Source organism: Poecilia formosa, unplaced genomic scaffold, assembly GCF_000485575.1.
Source record: "Poecilia formosa unplaced genomic scaffold, Poecilia_formosa-5.1.2 Scaffold64, whole genome shotgun sequence".
Lineage (NCBI taxonomy): Eukaryota > Metazoa > Chordata > Actinopteri > Cyprinodontiformes > Poeciliidae > Poecilia > Poecilia formosa.
Window position 1 is genome coordinate 725109 of NW_006800003.1, and position 27020 is coordinate 752128.

Sequence of the window (27020 nt, forward strand, 5' to 3'; positions counted from 1 at the left end):
ACTGTTTCCTGTACTTTCTGTCTTTTAAAATAGTTTTGATTCTTTTCAGTTTTGCCTGCACAATCAAATCCAGCTAATTGATTGAATTAGCCACCAGATTAGAACTGAAGTTGCAAAGTATACACCACATTTATATTTTTTCCTCGTTGTGATCGAACAAATACACATTTTTTTTTCTACTAAACAACATAATGTGTGTATGTCATTTTAATCCTTTAAAAAAAAAAAGTGGTGGACAATCCAGAGACGCTATCTACTTGTCCAAACATTCCAGATCGCCGTATGCGCCCATGCTCTGCCCTCATGTGAAACCTTTGACTGACTTTTGTGAATGAGGCCTATTGAGTGTGCGTTGGGTGTTAGCTCAGCGCCCTCCCACGCTCTCAGGTAAGCATGCCTGGATCCAGTAAACTCTGTTATCAGCCTCCTCCTCCTCTCCTCGTCCGGCGCCCCCACTACCACCACCGCAGCCGTCAGGGAGTGGATCAATACAGCTGGCCCGATAGCCACATATACCCCTGCGCCTACACCTGGCTGCCCCCTGATAACCACACAGACTCTCGCCCCACCTATCGCACACAGAGATACAGCATGCGGCAGCTCTGTTAGGCAGGCGGTGGGATTTTCCTGCATCCTTGAGCACATCCCAAACATGAGAGCGACGGCTGACGCTCTGTTTCATGGAGCAATTGGGTCAGATTATGTTAACTTCTTTATTTTCTCAGTTGTGCCTCTATGCTGTTTTCTTTTAACACGCAACATCCTAACTCAGACTAGTCCAGGTAATTTGAAATGGTGTGAGCTCATATTGGGATATCATGCTATGCAGCAGTTCCACAAAACAAACCGTGTGCATGTCCTACTATCTACTGTTTGCCTGTGTGTGTGTTTGTGTGTGTGTTGTTAATGTGTAACGACCCAGGTCGATACAGCTGCTCTGAGCTGCTGGCTGAGCTGACAGACTCAATCTGTGTGTGTCAAACGTGTGATTAAGGAGTTCATAGTGCTCCGCAGCTTTTATCCACAGGCCTGGTCTCTCTCTTTCTCTCTCAGCCCCACCTACTAACTGGCTTTGCGTTCTCCCTCTCCCCTCGGTCTGCGAGCTTTTTCGTCTTTCAATCAGTAACTTCCATGAGTCAGTGAGAATCTGAAAGAGCCCATGAAAAACAGGAAGAAAGTAACTGATCGTGTTGATAGGAGAAAAAAAAGGGGGTTTATATTAGAGAGAATGAGACGATTGCTTTAAGATGTGTTTTCATAATCTGACAAAACTGTGCAGATAACATTATCTGAATACCACGAGCTGGATCCAAACCGTGCCGATCAATACCAAGGGCTTTGGCTGCCAGCCTGCTCATTGATTGATTGCGTCTTGTTTTTCCATCTGCTTTTCCTGGTTTTATCTCTTTGGGTTGTTGGACACTTATTACTCTGTACTGATAAGGCTGGTGTCTGAATCTACTGACCTCAGGCCAGCAGGGTAGCAGGACGGAAAACCTCTGCACGTTCAATTATAGAAGCACCTTAATTCGTCACACGTTAGAAGATTCATCATCCACTTGCAAATATGCCTTGTAAGGTGTTTGTAACCCTTGAAGTATTTCACAGTTTATGTGACAACCACAGATGTCAGTGTTTTTTTCTTCTTCTGGTATTTTATGTGAAAGACAAACAGAAAGTTGCAAATAATTGGAGAGTAGAAGGACAAGGATGCACTCTGAAAAATGTGGCATGCATTTGTATTTAGCCTCTTTTCCACTGATCCCCTTAAATTAAATCTAACACTAACAGTCATTTTCAGATGTTGTCAAGATGCTAAGGTCTTCCTCTACAATTTAATCTGAAAATGATATATTGTGGAAGGTGATCCACCTTAACTGGCCATTTGCATGGAAAGATATGGTGGTGGCAGCATTGGGATGTGGGGAATGCTTTTCATCATCAGGGACAGGGGAGCTGATGACAAAAGACTTGAATCGGAGGTGGACACTAAAAATACAGCCAGCTTACCTGCTTTACCTCAAAACTTATTTGGTAAGGCCTCGCCAAAGCACAGACCTAAACTGATTTGTCAAGACTACATCTGTAGTAAGACTAGAAAATAAAATGCATGCTCACAAACACACTTCACTCAATCATTTTCTTTGCACTTTGAAAATAAACCTGTCACATAAAATTTGAAAATGTTTAAGGGGTGTCAATACTTTAGCAACTGTAACCTCTCTACTTTTTACTTTAAAAAAATAAAAAAAAACACCCAAATAATTGCAGAGTGTAAGGAAAAGGATGTTAGTGTTTGCCAAAAGAATCCTTTGCTCCTCTCCTCCTTCCTAAGCTGCCTTATCTCAGCAAACTGTTCCTAATTTGTGTCAATATTGGGTAAAGTACTAAGATGGGGTGAGATAACCTATTTGTCACATAACCAACCAGCCATTCAGCCTCCACTGATTAAACAGCACACATCAAGTGGCCCACACCAACAGAGACTTGGCTCTTTATTATACCATTTCCGCTTATTAAACAGAGCAAGACACACAAAAAAGAAATAACACAAATATTTTTGCATTAAACAGGAAAACACACTTCAAGTTTAATGTGATTAAATATGAAAGTTTAACTCGAGCATTAAACTCAAACATGGATTATATTATATTATTCTACAGCCAACACTATCTGAATGGTCAAGACAGAGAGCAATAATCGTTCATATCAATAATACTAAAGCTGCAGGTGGAACTCTTGGCTCAAAACAAGATGGTGCACACTGCCGCCTGCTGGACAAACAAGAAAAGCTAAGTGAAGAATTTAGCATCCAACCGGATGTAAACTGTCCGGTTGGAGAGTTAATATTAAATCATCTGAACCTGCAGTTTCCCGAACAGCTGCAATTATTACAAGCTACATATATTCTCAGGTTAGGTCCCGAGAAAGCGCATGACTTACATTTGCTCAGTGACATTTAGTTGAACAGCTTTATGACAATTTAAGTGATTCTAAAACTATTTTTGCTGTACTATGCAACTCTTGCTCGCACAGAAGCAATCTTTATAGAGATATTTATTTTTGCTCTTAATATTTAAAAAACCGGCAATATTTGAAGATTTCATTTGCTTTTCTAATTACAGCAAAAATTAACCTCAGTGAATTATGCAAAACGTAAAACTGAAAAATTGCTTTTCAGGATTTATGGTTTTCATTTTGTGAGAGTTTAGGAGAGGATTATTTGGAGTAAATATACAACTAAAGTGCATTTCTGAGCCAGTTCAGAAGTTACTTCATCTCAAAATATTTCACGAGTAAACCTCAAAGTTGAGACGTTTACGGAAAAAGTTATAACTTCTACACGTCTCCCCTCCAAATAACTTTCGTTTTAACTTTCATCTCTACCAGGGATGTCCGACTCCAGACCTCAAGGACCAGTGTCCTTTGAGGTGCTCCACAGCTAAATACCTTCCCAGTATTTCAAAAAGTGCAGCAGGGAATTCGAAATACACAATTCATCTAATTCAAGCAAACATCTAACAGCCCTAGGACTGAAGCCGGCCACTGCAGTCCAGCTCTGACTAATGAGAAAACTGCAGTCTGGAGAGCAATAGCTGGACCTCTAAAGGCATTCGCCCCGTCTGTGTTTCTCTCCTAGTTGTGTGGTTGGTGCAAACAATATGAAATGCTTGTGACATAGGCCCGTCACTCTCAGTTCGCCGGTGAAATAAGGTGCGTTTGATTTCATTTTTTTGGAAATCAAAGGAGGAGAATCATCACCGAGTGAGGGCCCGTCACAGCTGTTTCATATTTAAAAAGGCGTGCACAAGGACGACAGCATGTCAAATGGGATGTGTACAAATATCTTTATTAATTTGAGCACTTTATGCCATGAACTCGTAGGGGATTGGCTCCAGCAGCTGGGGCTCGTTCTTCTTGGTGCTGACAAAGTGAGCCTCACGAGGAGGAGCGGGCTGAGGAAGAGAACAAAAATAAAGTCAATATTACTTAACATACAAAGTGCGAAATCTCTCTGGAGGAAATTAAATGCAGTCGTTTGGTGCTTTGAATACATTTCTGTTACATATATTGTTCTCCGCTAAAACCTCTCAGGATCAGATCATACCTGGCGTTTCAGTTCCACCCAGGTGCCTTTCTGCTTGGCCTCCAGCTTCTTGCGCTCGTTCTCTTTGACGCGCTGCAGGAAGCTGTCCCTGCTCTTCGAATGCTTTACGTGCTCTATGCGCACGTTAATCCTCTTGGCCAGAATTTTGCCCCTCAAAAGAAAAGTGCACACAAACACAGGTATAAAAGCATTGCCTCAGTTGAGTGGCTTCAACTTCGACTCGTCTGCAATGCCCTGCAAAGCTGCGGACCTGTGATGTCTCCTCAAAACAACCCGAAGCCCAAACACCAGCTTTGGACCGGGATGCCTGAGGACGAGCTATTCTCCCCCACATGAATGACCACTGAGGACATACAGGCTCCAGGTGGCAAAGTGAAGATGGGGGTTTTTAGAAAGTTAAAAACAAACACACCAGAGGTTCAGGCAAACTTTCATCCCTCAGAGCAAAGAACTAGAGTTCCCCTTCTACACAGTCCAAAGTAAAACAGAACAACCATTTTCTACTTACTTGACCTGCTTGTTGACAATAATGCCGACAGCATGTTGAGTCACATTGTAGACGCGTCCTGTTTTTCCGTGGTAGCACTTATGAGGCATACCTTTCTGAATGGTACCGGTACCCTGGAAAAACGTTCACATGACGATCAATCCACTATCACCACATTGAGTCCATTAGCTAGTGCTCAAACATCACCTCATATAAACCAATTATATCTTGTCATCCTTTTTAAAATTCCACACTTTTAACACCAACAAACTGTAGATGTTTGCTTCGTCCATCCTCAGCGTTTGATTACACCTTGAAAATACCTACACTGTCACTTTTTGTGGATGTATGTTGCTTTAATTAAAGCAGCATCGTGGCAAAATTGGGTTGCAGATCAGGCCATTTCACTGCTTTATGGAGCTGCTTAAATATGTTGTAAAAGAGCCTGGAGCATTGCGCACGTTTTAGTTCTCAAACCCTTTTGTGCTTTTTTTTGAAAATGTATAAGTACTAAAATTCTCTATATGACTACACTGAAAATTTTTCTAGATGTTAAGGTTTTAAATATATATAACACAGAAGAAAAAAAAACATGTAATATCCCACCTTGATGTCTACGATGTCTCCTTTCTTGTAGATGCGCATGTATGTGGACAGAGGGACTGGGCCTGCGGAGTAGGGGAAAAAAAGATCAGCATTAAAATAATGGAAATAACATTTAGAATAATGATTATTACTTTTTTTTAATGCTGAACAATTAAAATGCTAAACAGTTTTTGGTTTTTACTGAAACAATAAAATTTCAGCTTGGCAGTATTTCATTACCTTGTTTCAAGAATACATAGAGGCTAAACATGTAGCTTAGGTTAGACAAATGTATAAACATACAATTAGATTATTGAAAGAAATCAAAACAAATATAACACTTGTCCTCACACAAACTCTCTGCATGGTTTTTAAACGTTTTCCAAGGTAAAAATATTTTATTCTTTAAGCTTCTTTTTGAAGATACAAACATGAATCAGGCCTCAGTGTCCTGCTTCAACACATGAGTTATTAGAGAGTCAGTAGATGTTTAGGAGTTGATTCAGGTGTGAATCACACACCTGTATTGACTAGCTAACATTGCAGGACGGTGGCCCTTTAGGACTGGAGTTTGACAGGCCAGTAATGAACACAGAAACTAAGATATTGCACTGGCTCTTTAACAATATAACATATATTAACCAGCTACTCACCATGTTTGCGGAAGGGCCTGCTAAACATGTACCTGGTCCCCCTCCTCTTGCCTCTGGTGTTCGTCATGATGCCTGATAACTGAGGAAAAATAAAGCCTTTAATAACCCACGAAATGTACTGTCTACAACATGTCACCAAAAGTCAATGTTTATTTATGTAGCTTTCACCTAAATAGCAATATAGTTGTGTCTTCCCACCAACGAAAAACTCATTACTGTATTTAATTTATTGCTACATTCTAAGATCATAATTTCGAAATTATTTTCTTTTAACAAATTGCCATTTTAACCAAAGCTGCGTATGCTGCGTTGCAGAAAAATAAAACAATGTGGAGTTTACAGAGATAATCAATTCATCACCGTAGTCCATACCTCTAATTGTGTCTTATGACAACAGAAGTGCTACAACCCCGTTAACTGTTTTTACTACATATTTAATGTATTTCAAAGGACAGTGAGCCTTCTATCCAGTGTTTCTGAAGTAGACAGGGCCGCATGGAAAGCCACGCTGCTCCTCATGATCACAATTAGCGAACAAAACTACACTCGGCGATTATTTTCTACCCAATAACACTTCAGTAGCGCGTAAATACACATCTCCGGCGAGCCCACGGACATAACTATGTATAAATCAGGTAATAATAAAGAGGAAAATAACGATTTAAACGGAGAACATCTTACCCCCGGTCTCTACAAGATGGCGGGTACGGCGGAAAGAGAGATTAAAGGCCCCCAAACTCCGCCTTGTGAAGTAGTAGGATTCAGGTAGAAAGTTCGATTGCCTGAACTAAAACAAAGAAATTAGATTATTTTAATAAAATAAGTGTTTCGTATGTGTGTTTTTCTTTTAAATGAAATTAAAATATACAGTAAGTATAGGTATGTATTTCACATGAAATTGGGTGGAGCAATTTTTTAGCAAGCCTTTGAAATTATTCTACAACCAATCTCAAAGGTTGATTGCAACACTGCACCACAGTAGAAAATATTTGATACATTTGTTCGTACAGTGAAGTTAGTAAATTGGCTTTGTTGGAGTAAATAAATAAACAAATAAATAAATAATCACGGAAATATCCGAACAATATCCGAAAGTTAATGAAGACTAATAACGCAACGGGGAATCTGCAAGTTACATTACCACAATAAAAAAAATAATAACACAATAAACCTTTTCAGGAAGAAGATATTTCTCACTTATTTTGGTTCTAACCTTTCTCTCGCTTGTGAAAAACTATTGTTTACCTTTTTTTATTTATTTATGTATGCATATAAAAGTCAAAAAGGTTTGCGTTGATGTTTAGTACTACTGTCCGAATGTGTGCCAACATTGAAAAGCAACGAGAAGCCTATGGTTGTAATAATTAAACGAAGACGGAAGCAGCTAGCAGTGAATGCTCTTGTCTTCTTCAGGCTGTTTGTCCGCAGCAGTCGCGAGCTCAGCAGCGTCTCCTCACGAGGACATCCAGCCCAGTCCTGTCAGCGCGCGGCTGTATATTGGAAGATGGCGCTAGCCGAATGGAAATCCTAATGACAGTCTCAAAATTTGCCTCTTTTTGTACCATGGTGAGTGCACAGCGGCCACATGCTGGCATTATTTAGATTATTTGCTGATTCAGAAACCCCCACTGTACCATTATCATCTATTTAAGCCCTGGAAATAGAAATGAAAGCAGTTTATGTTGGTTGTGCTAGGCAAGCAGTATTCGGTATGTAGCCACCCACCGCCTTCTCCTCCGCACTCTTTTTTTTTTCGTTAAAGGCTAAACACGGACATTTTCGAGTGTTTGTGGTTTCTTTGCTTAAGCTTTGTGTCTTAATTAGGTCATGTCTGTCGAAACTTAATGTGCAGACGGTGACAGTGCACCTGCTGACGTTGGGATTCAAAGCTAACCAGCTAATCTGTAGCTAAAATCAGTGTTTCTGCTTGTCAACAACTGGAGCAGCTGGGTAATGGATGACTTAAGGGAGACAAACACTTAACCTATATTATTTTTAGGGGAAACAATGAACACGGAAACTAAGATATTGCACTGGCCTTTAACTATATAACATATATTAATAAGGTGGGCAATGACGACGTTTGCGGCGTAGTGGTGTTTTCCGTCTCTAGTTTTATTTCTTTTCTTCCTTCTGCGGCTTGACTTTGTGCTCCTATCAGATCATTCAAACCTTTATAATCTCCTTGGTATGGAAACTCACTAAAAAATCACCCAGACGGTTTGCATTTAAATCCCTCCGGGAATAGTGGGGATGCAGACATGTCTACCTTTACTATCAGGTGAAAATTATGCATAATTTGCTCTAGTGACAAAAGAGGAATGCCAAGTATTTGCGTTTTTTATCTTTATTTTATTTGAACAAAAGTTGTTTTGAAAGGATCGATTCAAATCCATTGTCAGTGTAATGTGTGTTTTATTTTTTAAGTCGTAGATCAACTTTAAACTGATTAAGAGTTAGTGAAATTTACATGTGTGTGTGTTGCACTTTTTACAGGGCGCCAATGCCTCTGCTCTGGAGAAAGAGATTGGATCTGAGCAGTTTCCGGTTAATGAGCACTACTTTGGCCTGGTCAATGTAAGTGAATAACAAAGTGGTTGTTGGATCATGTGTCTTTATTTAAAGCTGACTTAATTTCCTCCCATTAAAACATATATGCAATGTCCCTGGAGTCGACTCTCCTCGCCGCAGCACGTGCTTTTAGTTTAGAAGTTGTCACAAGAGGAAATGCCATTTTAAAAAGACAAGGAAAAGGAGATTGTATACAGATTCATTTTTTTGTTGCTGTTGCTAAGCTACATTCTCTAGAGAAATGCCAAAAATGTTTTTACCACTGTGGATAAAATACAGCCTCTTCACTGGAACAATTTTAAATACTTATTTATTCAAAATGTTTACTTATGAATACACATTTGAAAGGAACTAATCATGGTTTACTTTAAAAACATTTCTGAATTGCTTAATTAGTTAATATCAGAGAACTTTGATGTATATTGACAAATAATAAAACAAAATATTTTTATTGGTATGCTGGAGATTCAGCGATTGTTGAGTAAAACACGAAATGTGGAACACGTTTCTACCAATTTCAGAAAAAAAAAAAGTCAGTCATAAACACTGAAAGCAAGTTTTCTTCCTCAGTGAACTCAGAAAAGCCCTGCTTTTATAATAAAATCAATTATTGGTTGACTATCTCTTTCAGTGTGCTGCTAAGCTGCACTCTGAAGGAAAAGCTGTCGTCCAGGCAAATAGCCTTAATATTTGTAAAATTATATTTGCTGGGGGGGAAAATATGGAGATAATCTATGACTTTTTGGGAAACCATGACTTTAGTTTGGTTCTCAAAACTAAGGTTTTGAGAACCAAAAGAGTGTAAAGAGTTGTTCAGCTCTTTACACAAGAGCTGAACAACTCTTTAATCTGTTTCTATTTAAGTCTGTATCAAAATCAAATGAACTATAAATAAATGTTAGAACATTTTCCTACCGTATATTATTTTAACAACAGTAGAAATAAATGTTGCTTTTGCCTTTTAAATAAAAACTCATGAAGTCTATTTTTTTTGTATGTTTTCATGTTGATACTGTGAAATTGTGGCATTTCTACTAGAGGTTTTCTGTGAGAATCTCAGAGCAGCTCATACCTAGTCTGTTTGTTTAAGACAAAAACAATAAAAATGCAGAACCCTAACATGAGAAAGATGGATTCATGACGGTGTTTTATGCATTTATGTGACTCAGATGCTGGAACACATCGTGACACAGTGGAATTGTGTGTTTTCTCACACCATAAATATCTACTGGTAATTTCTTAGAAACCTTCTTATGTAAGTATTACTACTAGAGAGCCAAGAAACCTGGGACATTTGAGACAAAAGAGAAATTGTCGACTTCATTACTCTCTCCTGTTCTATGGGTTTTGACAAGTAGAGACTCTTATTTTGACATTCCCCATGTCTAGATAAGTATGGAAAATAAAAACTGAGAGTGAGTTGTAGAGTCTCAGTCTTACATTGACTCAATGGAAATTGCGTTAGATGAGATAAAATCTCAATCTGATCTTTATTTTTCTCAAAATTCTGGAACTCTGGGTTACAAGATTTCTGAACTGATTTCAGATTAAAAAATACTTTTTTGTGTTGTGGAGGTATTACTGACAAATTGGGTTATAGAGAATCTGTATTTATCTAAAATAGTCTAGTGAGGAATTTGTTAAAGATTTGAATTTATGTTAGTTTTGTCCAGATGCCGAAAAAAATGTTCGACGCTGGAAAATTGTTAGCCAGCTTCAGTGTGCTCTGATGCTTCCTTGAAAACTCGCTCTGCTAAAAGCTTACAGTCCTGCTAATATTATTGCTTATATGTTTGTTTTTTGTAAAGTCGGGATTCCTGTGGCTTTGCTGGTGGCTGGATTTAATCTGAATTTAATTGCATATTTGAACTTGGCTTTTCCAAACTTCCAGAAGGGGAAAATCCCAACTTGAACAAGAGCTCTGTTTTCGTTCTTTGGTTCTGGTGTTGTTTCATTGATAACTGTAGCTTATTATTGTCCTAGTAAGCTGTAAAACTGTTTGACATTTTGCCATTGATAAAATGAAAAACAAGAGCAAGAGAGGCGTAGCTGCTCAGTTCCTCGGTGCAGTCAGGGAAACGCACGAGAAGGATCGTTTCACCACCTGCTGGAGCTTTTAACGCAAATTAGGCCAAAGTATCATTAGGATGCAATCATCAATCCTCGTTCTCTGACGTTGATTTGCAAAATAAAGTGGATGTGATGCTTTAATGCGATTTATATTTTTACATTAGACTGCTGTAGGTAAATTCATGCTGCAGTTTAGATGCAAACTTGCTGCAGAGCAGTGAAGTAGCTTCATGGTCCAGTGTTCAGCTGGAAGATAACAGCTTGCAGTGCACACTTACGGAGCTACTAGTTAGTATTAAGATAAACATTATTAATCTGTTGTAAACTATAAGAAAACAAAATGTTTCAAGAAATATAATAAATCTTTAAATCTTTTTTGTATTAGTGGTTTACCTTGTCGCTATATTCTCCACTGAAAAATGTCCAGATCAGATTGCATGCACAGCTGCTGCACCAGGTTTCTCTGCTGGTTATTTATTTATTTTTTTTTGTGCTGAGTGCAGGAAACCAGTTTTGCAAGAATTAAAAAAAAAGGAACACGTTTGTGCTTCTTCAAGCTTTTTACACTCAAGTATGTTGGGATGTTGGGATCAGTTTGGGAAAAAATGTCCTTTTTGTGACGCTCTTTGCTTAAAATGACCTGAAGCAAATTGATTTCTTTTGGGATTCTAGGAGTTAAAGACGAACGATGCATGAGCAGGGTGGATTTACTTTGTTATAAATATAACAGAACAGGTAGCGATAGATGATTCAAACAAAGGACACGCACTGTTAAAAAAAAAAAGAAGCCTGTGATTTACGTCATTTGCTCTTGAATTTGCTCTTTTATGTTGTAAGAGGGGGCGAAGCTTTGATGTAGAAATCTAGCCTGCCTTTTAAAAATCACAATGATTGTTGTGTGCTTACCGTACATCTACCACCTGGCTCTGGAGCGCTCTGATGGAGCAGAGGCTGCTGGCACACACTCAATCTAAACTACATTTTTTTTAAAAGGGACAGCAATCAAAGTGAAGAGGTGGATATGCTATCTGGCTGTAATTGCAGCTCAGCTGTGGCTATAGGATTTTTTTTAATTACTCATTTCTGTTTTGTGATCATTTTTTTTTTTTTTTTTTAGTTTGGGAACACCTGCTACTGCAACTCGGTGCTGCAGGCTCTTTACTTCTGCCGGCCGTTTCGGGAGAAGATCCTGGCGTACCGCAGTCAGCCTCGGCGGAAGGAGAACCTGCTCACCTGCCTGGCCGACCTGTTCCACAGCATCGCCAACCAAAAGAGAAAAGTGGGGGTCATACCACCCAAGAAGTTCATCACACGGCTACGCAAGGAGAATGGTGAGCGGGGAAGGAAACGCAAATAAAACAACCTGTTTCAGATGAAGATCCAGTGCATCTTACAGTCCTCCTCTCCTCTCCTCTCCTCTCCTCTCCTCTCCTCAGAGCTGTTTGACAACTACATGCAGCAGGATGCCCACGAGTTCCTGAACTACCTGCTCAACACCATCGCAGATCTGCTGCAGGAGGAGAGGAAGCAGGAGAAGTCTAACGGTCGCCTAGCCAACGGCACATTGGACTCCCAGAACAACAACAGCAACGCCACGCCTGCTCCCACCTGGGTCCACGAGATCTTCCAAGGCACTCTGACCAACGAGACGCGTTGTCTCACGTGTGAAACGGTGAGATCACGTCGTACATTTTCACTGATGTAAACGTTCTTTTTCTGGGGGGGTCTGAAAAGTTGGAGTCCTATTTAAAAAAAAAAAAAAAAAAATCTGCCATTTTAACATGTTTTTTCCCTCTCCAGATAAGCAGCAAAGATGAAGACTTTCTGGACCTTTCTGTGGACGTGGAACAGAATACCTCCATCACACACTGCCTCAGGTAAAACTACGCCGCTGATTAACTGAACCGTCCTGAAACGGACTTGTGAATTTTGAAGAATTGTAATTAAAGCTTCTTCCATTTTGAAATGATTAATTTATTGAGCATCGCTGCATGGTTGTGTGTCAACAGAGTTTATTAATGTGATGTCATTTTTAGAAGTCTGTGTTTGTCATTTCCTGCAGAACAGGAACCTGTGGTAAAACAGCATGTATGCTGAACCAACCCCAATTTCTTATAATTTTTACCGTTTAAAAAATTAAATCTAATGCATAATAAATGATAATACTGCAGGAATCTTTTTTCCCCATCAGTGTGACAGGAAGGTTTCAGTCCGACAGCCGTAGGCCTCACTCTTCCTTTCGTTTATGCTGCAGGGGTGCGTGGCCGCTGGTTCTGCTCACTTCTGTGTTTGTACGTCTTGCATGCAGCGTAGCGGAGTCAAGCTGGCAGTTCCCTCCAACGCAACAAGAAAAAAAAAATCAATAATTTACTTTAACGAATCAGCTGACTGCATTGCTGTAAGCAAGATAAGACCACAGTGAGGCGTGCTTTTTCTGTCTAGAGGCAGAAACTTAAGCAGCCGTTTTCAAAGTCCGGACCAACGAAAAATGCAGGTCAAGTCCCAGAATTAAGAATGTGGAATCTTGTCAAATTTGTGCATTAAATATAAAAGAGCTCTCAAAATCAAACTGTCTTCTCAGTGTACCCTTACACCAACATTCAGTGACGGAGCGTAAATCTTTTCTGCTGCTACCTCACAACGGTAAACGTGTTTAGCAAAGGAAATGATGGTAAATTGACAGGAACTTGTTTGGAGGCTACAGACTTTAGCAACGCAGCTTGGGTTTGTCCAAAAACGCATTTTCAACAACAAATAGCTTTTGTATCGCTTGTCCATTAAATATATAGATGTTCCTCCTCAAGTGTTTTATTTAGTATTTATAAATAAATAGGTTTATTTCTGATTTTATCAGTTGAAAGAAACGAAACAGCTGTTTTTCCCCCACAACCTTGACCCAGCCAGAGTCCAAGTTGGCCAAGTCAGTAGTTTCCTGCATGCTGGTTAAGCTGCTCCTTTGCTATTTTTTCATATTTTTCACAGCAGACATGTTAATATAAGCTTCCTAAAAAAACCTTTTTTGGACTTTTGTATTATCAAAAAGGCTAAAGTGGTAAAAAAACACAAAAAAAAATAGATTTAAGATCTACTTAACATAATAGCAGCTAAAATGCTTTGTTTGGGAACACAGAAATGGCACCAGGAAGATGTGGGATTATTTTTGTAAGCGTGGACCCTGGATTAACTGTTTTTTCTTTTGTTTCCTCTCAGAGGGTTCAGTAACACGGAGACTCTGTGCAGTGAGTACAAATACTACTGTGAGGAATGTAGAAGCAAGCAGGAGGCGCACAAGAGGTCAGTGGAGCAGATTCTTTTGGGTCCAATGTCCTGCAAAAATATTTATGCCCCTCAAGTTTTTCACATTTTGTTCCACTGAATCCACAAACTTTAATGACTTTTACTGGGATTTTATGCGAGAGATCAACACAAAGTGGCGTGAGATAATTGGAGGAAAATACCACATCTAGGAAGTATGCTCTCCATCCAGTGTGACTGAATTTGAGCTGTTTTGCAAAGAGTAAGCCAGATTTTCAACCTTTGGATGTGTAAATCTGGTGGAGCTCTAAAGGAAAAGCCTCTAAAGATTTTTTTTTTTTTTTTATGTCAAAGAAAAATCTTGGAGCCTTTTCCTTCCACCTCAAAATTATTCAGAGCTTCATGTTGAAATCCCAGTTAAACACATTGATGTTTCTGGTGAAAGTCACTGTAAATTGTCCATCGTCTCGGTTAATTGAATTCGTCTCCGGCCCTTCAGGATGCGTGTGAAGAAGCTACCAATGATTCTGGCTCTGCACCTGAAGCGCTTTAAGTACATGGAGCAGCTCCAGCGATACACCAAGCTGTCCTATCGCGTTGTCTTCCCTCTGGAGCTCCGTCTCTTCAACACCTCTGGAGACGCCACCAATCCCGAGAGGCTATACGACCTGGTTGCTGTGGTAGTGCATTGTGGGAGGTGAGCATGTGAACGAGCAACCGGTGTTAAAACATCTCTTCTCCTTTTGACTCTGAGAGTGGGAGTTTGTGTGTCTGTTTATTTAAGGTGTTCCCTGCTTGTTTTTCAGTAAGTGCGTGCTGGAACAGACTTGAGCTCTGCACGAAACAAACAATAACGGAGGGAAAAATGGTTGAACTTTAGAGTGGGATAAGAGCCCTACATGTGTAAAATGTCATCTCTAATTCGAGCTAGCTCCAGTCTAAACCCCTTAGTGATTTAAGAGCCATCCATATCAGTCAAGAAGTGGCCCAATAGAGTGAGCATCAGGCTGCTCGAGGGGGGAAGTAGGTTCAACATTCATCTGCATTTAAATGGAGTGGAATCCATTATTTACAAAGCATAGTTCCCAGTGATAAAAAGGTGCAGGGAAAAAAACAAAAGGCCCAAGAATAGAGCTTTAGCCGACACGTTGGGTCAGCAGTGGAGGAGGAAGAGACGGCAGTCCTCACAGGAAAAACCTCCGTCATGGAGCTGAGCTTGTGATTCCCACCCATTGCTCCAGCTGTCTGCCTCAAAGGCAGCAGTAATGGTCTAACAGTGGAAACAATACACATTTTCCACATTCAGTTGCTATAAATAAAAGTTGACACTGAAGGAGCGACAGGGATTTCTGGCAACTTCTGGATTTATTCTCTACATGTGGCAACAATTTCTTATTTTATCTGCAACTCTTCACTGGTTGTAAAACAGAAGGTGTTAAAACCTCCATTAATTGTGCTGGAGAATGTCTTGTAGTATGTATTTACCCTTTTGGCCACAAATGAGGCACCAAAAGTGAAGCAAGGTGGTGGCGGCGTCATGGTTGATGGAATTATGTAAATCTGAGTTTTGACCTCAAACCTTCATTTATCTGCCAGAAAGTTGAAGAGGGATTTCATTTTCCATTTAGATCAAAATTAAATCCAACAGAAGACCTGCAGATTTGCCTTTTCAGGCCTGGAGACTTCTAACACGGATTAAATCTGGAAAGAGAAATGTTGCGAAATTGGGATGAATAGATTTCTGCTGAAACTGAATCGAAGGATGGTTCAACAAAATATTGGAGAATTAAGACTGTTGGAGTTTTTTGTCTTACATTTCCCCTCTAAAATGTTTTTTTTGTTGTTTTTGAAGTATACAGAATGGATGCAGCATGTAATGTAATCGTTGTGATGTAATTATTGTATATGACCTTGCATTACACATTTTGAAACACTTTAGGGAAATACATTCTCCTCTCAAATGTCCAGAATGTTTTAAAACTACCTGAAAACCTCAGAAATTTAAAGCTGAATCTGTAAATCGTAGCTCTAAAGGATAAACTTTTTTGTTGTTGTTTTTTCAGTGGTCCAAACAGGGGTCACTACATCGCCATTGTAAAAAGTCATGACTTCTGGTTGCTGTTTGATGACGACATTGTAGAGGTAAGCAGGTTGTGTTGCGTTTAGGAACCATGTCTGTCTGTCCTGTAACTGAGCCGTCCGTCTCGCTTCTGCTCTTGTAGAAAATCGACGCCCAGGCCATCGAAGAGTTCTACGGTCTCACCTCCGAGATCTCCAAGAACTCCGAGTCGGGCTACATCCTCTTTTACCAGTCCAGAGACTAAACCAGATGTGGACCGCAGCGCTTTGCCACATCATCCCAGAGAGACGCTCTCTTCTAACTTTGTTGGGGAGGGGGGGAAGCAGCAGATTGTAAACTCGCACGGCGTCATACCTGCTTCTACCTGAGGCTTCTCAGCGCCGCAGCTCAGCCGTGGCAGTCCCCTCTACTTACCAGCTGGCCCCCCCTCCTCCTCCTATGCCCTTACTGCTCCCCTTCATCCACCGCCACCGCTGCTGCTGCGAGGACGGAGAGAGACGACAACAAATGAAACTGTCATGATTGTTTGCAGAAGAAGGGACTGAGGGTTGTACAGATTTTGACTGGCTGTATGAGTGCTGTTCTAGTTTTTGCCTTGGGTGTGGGGTGAGTGGGTATTTAATTCATATGATGTAATATCGGCCTGGAGTCTTCACCTCCCACAATGTTAACCTAAACTGTGACAGAAGTTTTTTTTGTTTTGTTTTTCTTGGTCATGGACGTGACGGAGGACGGACAGGAGGTGGGTGCCCCGCTTACAGGGAGCACTGGGCTGTGTATTTCTAGTGTACAGAATGGTATTTGTATAAATATTTCATTAAGATATTATCATTGGAAAATGTTAGACTCGGAGAAGATGTATTAACACTATGGTGCACTTTTGATACTGTTTTGTAGGTGTTGGCAAGCTTAATGTGAGGGTGGGGGGTTGCTTGAAAAGGCCTGTTGTGAAGCGATCATTTTCTGTTTTAAAGAAAAAGAAATAAAGCCAATAAGATTGAGGGACCGTTTGCTCTACTTTCTGCGTCCCACAGGTCCCACTGATGACTCATAGGGGGACTCGACGTCGCCATCTAGTGGTGTGCTTCGGTACTCCTGCTTTTTGTTAAATTCCATCCGGAGTTATTTTTAATCCATTCAGAGCCAGTAAACAGCGCAGCCGAAAGATCACACACCGATGCATCTCAATAGATTTGGATGTTGTTGCATATGCTTAATTTTTTTTATTGTTATTTTGATTATGACCAATAACTCTGCACCCCTCCGAAAATGTATTATACGAGATCAATCAAGATTATTCTATAAATAAATGTATCTATGACTGTACAATAATATGGAATGCTTTTCCATAATAAACTGTACCAAACGTAAGGTCTTCGGACCACCATAACTCTTTATGTGGCCCTCTAAACTAGAAAGACCTATAAATTGAGAATTCAAGAAAACATTTGTGTTCCTAAATACTTTTTTATCAAATCAAAGCCGTGTTTGTATTCTGCTAAAATAAGTTCAGTATTTAACTTTAAGACATGATCTTCTTAAAATGCTGAACTGTTGCACACTGGTCCAAAATCCTGTTTTGTGATGAAATTAAATTCTGGATATCATTTGGAAATCAAATTGTGTTAAGTCTATTTTAGTGTCGGCGTCACGTGATCTGCTGATGGTTGTCTCTCGTCTTTTACCTAAAGTTTGCACAGCCAAGCATCTTTTAGTGCATTTCATTAGACAAGTTTTTATTCATTTCAGTTCTTTAATCTCCCCCGACATAAATCCCAAAGTAAAGCTGCAGGTTGTTGTCAAGAGGAAAATGTGAATGTTTGAATCTGATCGCTCTCCATGTCACACCGCATTCATGCAGTAAATCATGCAAAAGCAGCCTGGGCCCCGTTTTAAGTGCACACAAAACATTCTTTCAGTAGGCCGACACTTCTGTTTAAAAAAAAAGTCATTTTTATTCCTCCTATGCAATCAAGTTTTATGAGAATATCACTCTACATACTTTTCGCCTTATGAATATTATTCAAAGTTATCTAACGATATGCATCTGCATGATCATGTTAATGCATTTTTGTGCAGCCCACCTGTCTTCTGAGGTGACTTCGCAGCAGAAGATGGAGGACAGGGAGGAAGAGGAGGCTGGTGACACACATCGGAGGTCGCTGTTAATAGCTCAGACAGGACCAGAATAGCAGGGCGTCGCGGGAGGAAAAGCGACTCTGCATCCAGCAACCTCCCGTCTGAAACTTGGGTCTGGCCAAAAACAAGTTAAACATCTTCCACAATAACTCCTACTAAATTATATGCTCAACATTTAAGGGGGAGGAGAAAAAAAAACCCTGTTGTTTACTCGGTAATACCTTGATGAAGCGCGAGGCAAATTACCGGAGTTCAAACCAGTGTGACCCTACTGGGACTCCTCCTTCAGCATCATCATCATCCTCATCTCCACCTTCCTCTCTTCTCACTCACCTCCTGTCTGCCCCCCTCCCTCCTCTCCTCCTCGTTCTCTCCTCCTCCTCTTCCTCCGCCGCTGCTGCTCCACTCGCCGCTCCGTCCCCGCACCACCGCAGTCCACGGCCCCGTCAGTGGCCGAGCCGCCGCCGCGCTCTTCCCTCCCCGGTCTTTCTTCCATGATCCTCTCTCCTCCTCTTCCTCTCCTCGCTGTGAGCTGCGTCTCTGTCCGCCGGCGCCGCATCATCTGCATCCCTAACATGGGAATACAAAACGGTCGATCTTCCATCTAGACGGGAAGTCGCACCTCGCAGAGTCAAGGTAGGCTGGATGGACGGATGGATGGATGAATGGATGGAAGCTTGGTGATTACTGAGCATCCTTTGCATGAATGGAGAAATGCATGTTTTTTTCTTGTTCTTCTTCTCTTCTTTACCTTCATTATGCGGACTGAGCTAGTGAAGGTGCAATGCCACTTTTCCAAAGCAAGGTGCGCAGGGATGTGGTGGCTTTTCCATGACGGGTGCGGTATGTTCTCTAGCAGCTGGTGGATTGAGCTGTGGCCACTGGCAGGGCAGCGCTGTCGGTATTGACTTCTGCAACCTGTAAGTTAGTGCAAAGCATCGATTTTGGTTATCCGCTGGCTTCTTTTGTCGATTCGTTTATAAACACAGCCCTTGACCGTAATAGACCTCTGTTGTGATAACTTTTAGTCAATCTGTTCCACCTCTCCACTGATAGCGCGGCTGTACCTCATATAATAATTGCAGAGTGTAGTGTTTGGTCTTTTTTTAAAAAAAAAAAAAAGAACCAACGAAGTGAATTCTGAGCAGTAACACTGCTGCGAGCTTTAGTCTCCAAAGCCCGGAGAACACTCAGTACCACTTTCTGAAAACCGAGACTGTGCCGGGCAATGAGTGAATGTGATAAAAACAGCCTTAAATCAAAGCTGGATAAAGTGATCAAGCCCAGCCTTAATTAAATATTAATCAGAAAGCAAAACAATTCAAGAGATGTATTCATGTATCTTTACAGTGGCTGTTTTGGTGACGATGTGGGTAAACGCTCAGGGCGTCATCTTTTGATGGAGCGATTGAGTAAAAAAAAAAAAGTTGCATCCTGAACTAGTTTGGGATTCCAGACTGGGATTTGTTGATTCTACTGTAACGCCTCTAGAAAAAAATAAGATTGTTCACCACAGCTATCTAAGGATGCTGGTTTGAGCAACTGTAGTTTAATATCTAAAAAATAACTTTAATTAGTAGAACCTAAGTTGGATTTTTATACACTGAAGAAATTGAAAACCTTGGTGAAAGCAAACAAACAAGGAGTTATAGTTTTGTCGACTTATCAAAACTATTTTTGAAACTGGTTGGACCTTTTCAGGTTGGAGATGGGCTCGAAATCAACTCCCAAGAAAGTGTTAAAAAAACAACAACACTTTCTTCAAACAGTGGTCTAGGAATAAGTCGGGATCTTTCAAAAGGACAATGTTTTTTTTACGTCAAAAATGTTTATCTGAGAGTTTTCGTGAAGCTCGTTTATAATTCTCACTTAAACAGATGAAATTTTTTTAAAAAGTCAGATGGGAAAATGCGTGTTTTTCCTTTAGTTGCAACATAATTCTGACAATAATTCTCTTTAAAAAAAGCCAATACCTTACTTTCAAGTTCTTTAAACATTCATGTTTGAGGTTAATTAGCATTTTGTATTAACAGAGTGGTTATAAAAACTGTCCTCAGAAATAAGACTTACCTAATAACCGTGCAAACAGTCTGTAAATGGATCTGCATTGAACAAAGATGGAACTGGTGGATCAGTGAGCTGCATGTTTTCAGTTTTCTTTTAGGGGTAGCGGGATGAAGGTGTTAAATGAAATTTTCTCCATGCCTTTCTCACACGTGATCTCAGTCTCAAAGTTGTTCCACCGGACTGAGATCTGATGTTTCCAGAGATCATCAGGGCAGTGAACCCATTTTCAAATTCAAGACATTAGTTTGGGGACTATTTAAGCTTTGTGACATCATCAGTCGTCACACACACTGTGGGGATCCATGTGACGACTCCATGATCCTTCACATTGTTCATATTAAAAATGCTGGCCCTGATAAAAGTTGCAGGGGGGAAACCAAGACTCGTCAGACCAAGCAGTGTTTACCAATCTGTTGGTCTTGAGTTGTTTTCCCAGTTTTCTGTTTTAGCTGATAGAAACAGCAGCCAGTGATGTTTATTGATGCTGTGGTCCATGTTCTTCCCAGGTTCTGTTACTAAATCTGCTTAGCTTTATCTTAAAAGTGTTGACAGATTAACACTTTTAATCTGTGTTAAAAGAGGACACGGGAAAAACTGTCAATTTGAGTAGGTTGTATTACAGCAGTGACATCTTTTCTGGTCTGTCTGGAGCTGCAGCTCTAGTCCGGACCAACACCAGGAAAATGGATCAAATAACTGCACTATACAGATTTTAAAATTTCTGAGTTGCACATCAAGTATGGACAGTAAAGACCCCCAGGTCTTCATGGATTTGTTTTAGTCATTGTTCCTGGGACCAGAACTAAACAAGGCGAAACAGCATGTCGTTTCGTTCCTCGGCTCTGGAACAAACTCCCTGGAAACCTGAGATTGGTTCCTTTAAGTCAGGACTGAAAGCATAACTTTTTATTTTAGCTTTTATCAAAACAATCTGACTGATGAAACATTTAAAACATTAGTTTATCTCTTTAAAATGCACATCTTAACTTCATGCAAGGCTTTTATTCTGACGCTTTGTCTTTCTGTCTTTCCGTCAATGTTGAGTCAAGCGCTCCGGATTACCTCGTCTATGGTTATGTAAATAAACTTGCCTTGCCTCGACTTTGCATAATATTCTCACATTCTTACGCCTGCTTATTTTTGAACATCACCTCTTCTTCACGACTGAACAAAGTGTTCAAAGACGAAGAGGAAAGTCAATCCAGCTCACTTCGCCTCGTCATGAGATTCACTCGCTACAGACTGGCGGAGCTTGTGTTTTTACCCCCTGAACTTTCTGCACGTGGTAATTTTAGTGTGTGTGCTCTAATTTCAGATGGGGGGCACAATGAGCGAGGAGCCACCGGTCTCCCCCAGCTGGCTGAGCCCCGATCCCACAGCGTGGGCCAGCGGGGCCCCGATGGACAACAGCACCAGCTTGGGGTCGTTCCCAGCGGAGGACTCCCCACTCCGGCCCAGCCAGCTGCCACTGCTGGTTAACCCCTGGGACATCGTGCTGTGCTCATCGGGGACCCTGATTGCCTGTGAGAACGCCTTGGTGGTGCTGGTGATCTGGCAGAACCCGACGCTCAGAGCCCCTATGTTCCTCCTGATCGGCAGCCTGGCTCTGGCTGACCTGCTGGCCGGCCTGGGCCTGGTCCTTCACTTCACCTGTGCCTACCTGCTCCGCTCGGACTCGGCCCAGCTGCTGACGGTGGGCCTGGTGGTGGCTTCCTTCTCGGCCTCCGTCTTCAGCCTGCTGGCCATCACCGTCGACCGCTACCTTTCGCTGTACTATGCCCTCACCTACAACTCGGAGCGGACGGCGGCCTTCACCTACACCATGCTGGTGCTGCTGTGGGGTCTCTCCCTGTGTCTCGGCCTGCTGCCGGTCACCGGGGTCAACTGCCTTGCCGAGGAGGTCACCTGCAGCGTGGTTCGACCTCTGACCAAGAACAACATCGCGGTCCTGTCCATCTCCTTCCTGCTGCTCTTTGGCCTCATGCTGCAGCTCTACGTCCAGATCTGCAAGATCGTGATGCGCCACGCCCACCAGATCGCCCTGCAGCACCATTTCCTGGCCGCCACGCCCCACTACGTCACCACCCGGAAGGGCGTGTCCACCCTGGCCATCATCCTGGGCACCTTCGCCGCCTGCTGGATGCCGTTCACCGTCTACTCCCTCATAGCCGACTACACCTACCCTCCGCTGTATACCTACGCCACGCTGGTGCCTGCCACTTACAACTCGATCATTAACCCGGTCATCTACGCCTTCAGGAACCAGGAGATCCAGAAGGCGCTGTGGCTGGTGTGCTGTGGCTGCGTGCCGACCAGCGTGGCGCACCGTGCTCGGACACCAAGCGACGTGTGACCTCGGAGACCCTGGGCGGGTCGAGAAGGGTCAGCTCTGCTCCTCCGCTGGAGCCGTCCGGCGTTACGAGGAGGGCAGCGGCGTAGGGATTGCGGGTGCAGCTCTGGTTGGAGACGCAGCAGCCCGCCGTGTCTCCCTGTCTTCCCAGCGCCAGGCCAAGAAGGTGGGCTGCATCCTGCCCACTCTGTGTGTATTGTTAATTTCTACAGGAAAGCGCATCCCCATGTTCCGGTGCGCGTAAACAACGCACGCCCTCTGACAGCTCTGTAGCTTTACTTGTTTTCATGATGCACAGACATGATCTCCCAGCTGATGAACAGCGGCTGAGCAACACTTGAAGCCCGTCTGGGGCAGCAGCAGCAGCAGCAGCAGCATCCCGGTTGTTGCCGCCGCCGCCGCCGCCGCTGCTGCACTCTGGACGTGCGTCGAAAGCTGAGCAGACCCAGAGAGCTAAAAATAGACCCGATGCTCTCTGATCCGCTCCACAGACGCCAGGGAAGAAATCTAGCCTCTTTTTCTCCTCACCTCGCCCATTTCTTGCCCCTCCTCCTCCTCCCTGCTTTCTCTCCCCTCTCTTCTGGCTGTCAATTGCGCATGAATGCGCAACAACAAGAAAGGCTCCAAACAGACCCGCCCTAGAAGTACCTGCCCTTTGTATTTTTATTAGTTTATATATACCAAATCAAAAAGAAAGCTTATATTTAACTTTTTTTTTTTAAATCTAAAGGCATCTCAGGATCTAATTGGAGATCCAATTCACCAAAGTTTTCCAGAATAGCTACATTTCTTGTGATTGGATCAGAAAGCTACCGGAACCATTAGATTTAAAGCAAAACCACACCAGATTTTTCTTTAAAATCAATCAAACTCACTTTAGATATATTTTCTAATCTATAAAACATTTTATTCCGGGTTGTATCCGTTTCCACCTAAAATGAAATCCTGTAAAAAGGAAGCTTCCGCACCAACATGCCTCTTGTGACATCACAAAAGGTGTAAGGAGTCTGTCCAGAGTTCTTCTGACAAAACCCGTTTGTATTACTGTTTCATTTCCCCCCTCTACGTTCATCATTTCGATCAAATTCTTCAATCAACATAGGGTTGAACTTCTTGCTCGAATTCAGATCAGAATCAGTGTTCAAAGTCGTCCATCGTAATCCTTGCTAATTCCGTTTAGCTCGGTTCTTGTGCCTCTTGTGATGTCACCAACCCAAATATAAAGATGTATTTTTTTCCCCGTCAGCGCCCTTTTTAAAAAAAAAAAAGAAAAGAAAAAAGAAACAACTTTGTATTTTGTGAATCCATGTTTTGCTACCCAGCTGTGTTCTTCTTGTCGGGGTGCATCTGTTTGTGAGAACAAAAACAACACTGGACAGCATCTTTAAACTAACGGGATTAGCTGTAATTAGCATGCAACCAGCACAGTCCAGTGACATGAGGTGGGCCGCGCGTAGCCACTGCAGGCTATGTGCCGTGGCCGCCTGACTTCATCGTGACCCAAATAATTTTGTGTATGTACAAAGTACCACCGTGTACCTCACATGTGCTGCATTATAAGAGCTAAAACTGTCGCACCAAGGTCATGGGAGCTGTTATTTGTTTTTTTTTAAAAGTTGCTTTTTGCTTTTAGCATTACGATACCTTGCGAAAGTTGTCACACTTTTAAACTTTTTTCACGTTGTATCACGTTACAACTAGACTTAAATGTGTTTCATTGGTATTTTATGGAAAAAAGAAAAAAAAAAAAAACAGAGCGTAATAGAGAACAGGAAGAAAATCTGCATAAAAATCTTGTGTGTTGCAAGTGCTTTTCAGAAAACCTCCAGCTGTGGGTGTTCAGGGGAATGTTTGGGGTTGTTGCTGCTGGAAGGTGAACCTCTGCTGGAGTCTCGAGTTTCTGCAACCTGCCAGAGGTTTTACTTCCAGGGCTCGTTTGGCTCCATCCACGTTCCCATCCAGCTCTGACCAGATTCTCCGTGCCTGATGAAGCGTCCTCTCAGCATGATGCTGCCACCAGCTTGTTTTTAGTGCTTTCGCGGTGTGTTCAGGGTAACGTGCGGCGCTAACGTAGCGCTCTGCACGTAGACCAAAAAGTTGAATTCTTGTCTCATCTGATCTGCTTTCTTTTCCTAGCTGAGGAATAAAATAAATAAATAAATTAAAAAACACCCCCATGGCATAATGCTGCCACCACCATGCTTCATGGTGTCGATGAGGTGTTTTGCCACCACAGCCATGTGAATGCAAAAAGCAGCTGATCAAACTGAATTTTATTTAGGCCTGTGCACAAATAGGAATCGCAGTTTTACTTGTTGGAATTAAAAACGAAAAACATGTAGCACTTTTTTCCACCTTACATTTATTTTTGCGTTAATTTATCTAATAAAATCCCAGTGAAATACGCCACACTTTGTGCTTGTAACGTGGTAGAATTAGAAAAGCTTCCAGAGGTCAGAGAACCTTTGTGAGTCCCATCACTTCCGTGCTGCTCTGAGTTACTGTTTCCAATCATCTGTTGGTTCTACTGTTACTCCAGATCTTGTCAGCAATAACTAGCCTGAACGGTAGTTATTTTTTTATTAGACGCGAAGCAATACTCAGACAGCAATAACATCCGCGCTCCGTGAAGCACCATAACGTTTCCGGAAAAGTGAAAGACATGACAGAGAAAGAGTCGGGGTTAATCACTCCCAACGGGGGTTGAGGCGAGACCGAGCTACTCGTTCATCCAGGTGACAACACTGCCTCGTTTTATCCACAAACCCCGGAACGGGGTTCTGATCATTTGTCACGTCAGGCGGGAGAGGCAGAGTTGTGAAGTTCTTCTTCTCGCCGTTTGCCTCTTCCTTTCCCGAGCGCATAAGGTTTCACTAGGCGTTGTCGGCTTAAATAACAAAAAAGGGATTTTTTTATTTTATTTTATTCTTTTATGTGATCGTGCATCTGCTCTGAGTCGCATGGCACTCTGGGTGTGTGTGTGTGTGTGTGTGTGTGTGTGTGTGCGCGCGCGCGCTACGATGTGTCTCATTTGTCGTCGACACCCCTGACCTTAGAGGATTTACACTGTCAGTCTTCCTGTCGGTTCGGAGGAAAGTGGCCTCGTTCCGTGTTTCTTGGCGGGAAGTGGGGACCAGGAAGTTTTGGCGCCCCCAGCACTTAAAGCCAAAGGGAAAAGTGACTCTGAATGAACTGCGACCCCAATCCTGCTGGGGTTTCTGTCGTCACACTCCAGCTCAAATCAACTCTGTCTGAGGCAGGTGTCTGTTAAGTGACCTCTGAATGATCCTACGAGCTAAAAACGGCTACTTCCAAAAACAAAGATGAGTTTGTTGTTTTTTTATTATTATTTGTTTGGTTTTTACGTTTGATTCATTGAGCCTTTTGACGACATTGCAGGAGCTTCAAAGTCTTCAGGTTTGCTTCGAAGCAGGAGAGAAATATTTTTTTATTAGGACGGGGAGGTCAGCTTGGAAAATGAAAATCAACGTTTCGAATCATGGAAAAAGTAGCCCGTGTGAGGGAATGTGTGCAGAGAGAGGCTCGAACCGGTAGACCCTCAGTGTCGGGCAGAAGTGTTCACACCGCTTTTTCGGTTCCACTTTTTTGTTTCACTACAACCACAGAGTTCAAAATGTTTTCTCGTTTTTATGTTTCCGCAATTAACCGTCTAAGAAATGTCCACCTGCGTTCAGAGCCACTTTCTGCTGCAGTTAGAAATCTTCATGGCCTAAAAAGTAGAGTATTTTACAATGTAAACATATTAAGCTAAATTTTAATAATAAAAAAAAAGTCAGTTTCCTATGAAATTCTTATTATTAAAGCCAAAAACATATTTAATAGAGAATTGATATTTTATGTTGCAAATATCTTTATTTTTGAAAAGATTTTACATTTATCTGCATTGTGTTTGAAAGGCCTTGCTTCATTAAAAAAAAAGGAAAAAAAGATCCTTTTCTACATCAACCGCTTATGCTGGAAGCCATGTTGTAGTCCAGGGCCGCACAAAATAATTCTGAGGGCCACAAATGGTCCACGGTCTGCAGTTTGGACACCATTGACCTAAACTCTTCCAATGTAGCTACCAGGTTATCGCCCTTTATATCAACTCTGATTAGCCAACCAGCTTCGGTTGTGGAAAAGCATCCCCATAGCATGATGCTACCGCCACCATGTTTCACAATGTTGGTGTCTTTAGACTGGGTTGATTTTCAATTTCGTTTAAATCTCAGGTAAAGAAAATGACATAGATACAAACTGCTGCATACAACAAAACATTGTTGAGATATTTAGAAAATAATTTCCCTCCCACTTCAAAGTTCACAACGCCTTGTAAAAATCCTGATGAGATACCAAACTGAAGTCTGTGGTTGGCAACATGAATGTGGAAAAAGTTCAAGAGGTATGAATGTTTTTTCAAGGCACTGCAGGTCATAAACCTCTACTGTTTACCTTTTGGAGAATAGTCTATTTTGCTACGGTCACTCAGAGGTTGTATTTCCTTTTCCCTCCTTTCAGGTGTCTGACGTTGTACGACACAAGCGCGCTGTAAAGCCTTTCCCTGAATGTAGTATCTATTTGTTTCTGTAAATAGGGCCTGCTGAACAGGAGGGGTGGGGGAGCTTCTTACCACTGTGCATGGTGCTACCAAAGCT

General features: G+C 41.8%; 3 protein-coding genes across 3 annotated transcripts; 2 read left to right on the forward strand and 1 right to left on the reverse strand.

Moving 5' to 3' along the window:
- Positions 1-3829: 3829 nt before the first annotated feature.
- rpl21 (ribosomal protein L21) lies at positions 3830-6620 on the reverse strand. The gene is made up of 6 exons (XM_007554524.2): positions 6515-6620; positions 5834-5912; positions 5202-5263; positions 4617-4729; positions 4109-4259; positions 3830-3956 (listed from the first exon to the last, which is right to left on the reverse strand). Exons 2-6 carry the CDS (start codon positions 5898-5900, stop codon positions 3867-3869), a joined length of 483 nt encoding a protein of 160 aa, XP_007554586.1. The 5' UTR covers positions 5901-5912; positions 6515-6620; the 3' UTR covers positions 3830-3866.
- A 514-nt stretch (positions 6621-7134) lies between these two features.
- usp12a (ubiquitin specific peptidase 12a) lies at positions 7135-16813 on the forward strand. Its single transcript, XM_007554525.2, has 9 exons — positions 7135-7399; positions 8330-8410; positions 11592-11805; positions 11911-12146; positions 12275-12351; positions 13685-13768; positions 14229-14426; positions 15793-15871; positions 15952-16813. Exons 1-9 carry the CDS (start codon positions 7352-7354, stop codon positions 16051-16053), a joined length of 1119 nt encoding a protein of 372 aa, XP_007554587.1. The 5' UTR covers positions 7135-7351; the 3' UTR covers positions 16054-16813.
- Positions 16814-17273: 460 nt separating this feature from the next.
- Positions 17274-26147, forward strand: gpr12 (G protein-coupled receptor 12). The gene is made up of 2 exons (XM_007554526.2): positions 17274-18584; positions 21331-26147. The coding sequence occupies exon 2, from the start codon at positions 21331-21333 to the stop codon at positions 22366-22368; it is 1038 nt and encodes a 345-aa protein (XP_007554588.1). The 5' UTR covers positions 17274-18584; the 3' UTR covers positions 22369-26147.
- The last annotated feature ends 873 nt before the right edge of the window (positions 26148-27020 follow it).

Excerpts from the sequence above, each read along its gene's own strand:
- gpr12 (XM_007554526.2), top strand. The coding sequence starts at position 21,331 with ATGGGGGGCACAATGAGCGAGGAGCCACCGGTCTCCCCCAGCTGGCTG.
- rpl21 (XM_007554524.2), bottom strand. The coding sequence starts at position 5,900 with ATGACGAACACCAGAGGCAAGAGGAGGGGGACCAGGTACATGTTTAGC. Across the intron at positions 5,264-5,833 it reads CAGGCCCTTCCGCAAACATG|GCCCAGTCCCTCTGTCCACA; the intron begins GTGAGTAGCTGG and ends CCTACTCCGCAG. Across the intron at positions 3,957-4,108 it reads GGGTGGAACTGAAACGCCAG|CCCGCTCCTCCTCGTGAGGC; the intron begins GTATGATCTGAT and ends TCTCTTCCTCAG.
- usp12a (XM_007554525.2), top strand. The coding sequence starts at position 7,352 with ATGGAAATCCTAATGACAGTCTCAAAATTTGCCTCTTTTTGTACCATG. Across the intron at positions 8,411-11,591 it reads ACTACTTTGGCCTGGTCAAT|TTTGGGAACACCTGCTACTG; the intron begins GTAAGTGAATAA and ends TTTTTTTTTTAG. Across the intron at positions 12,352-13,684 it reads TCCATCACACACTGCCTCAG|AGGGTTCAGTAACACGGAGA; the intron begins GTAAAACTACGC and ends GTTTCCTCTCAG.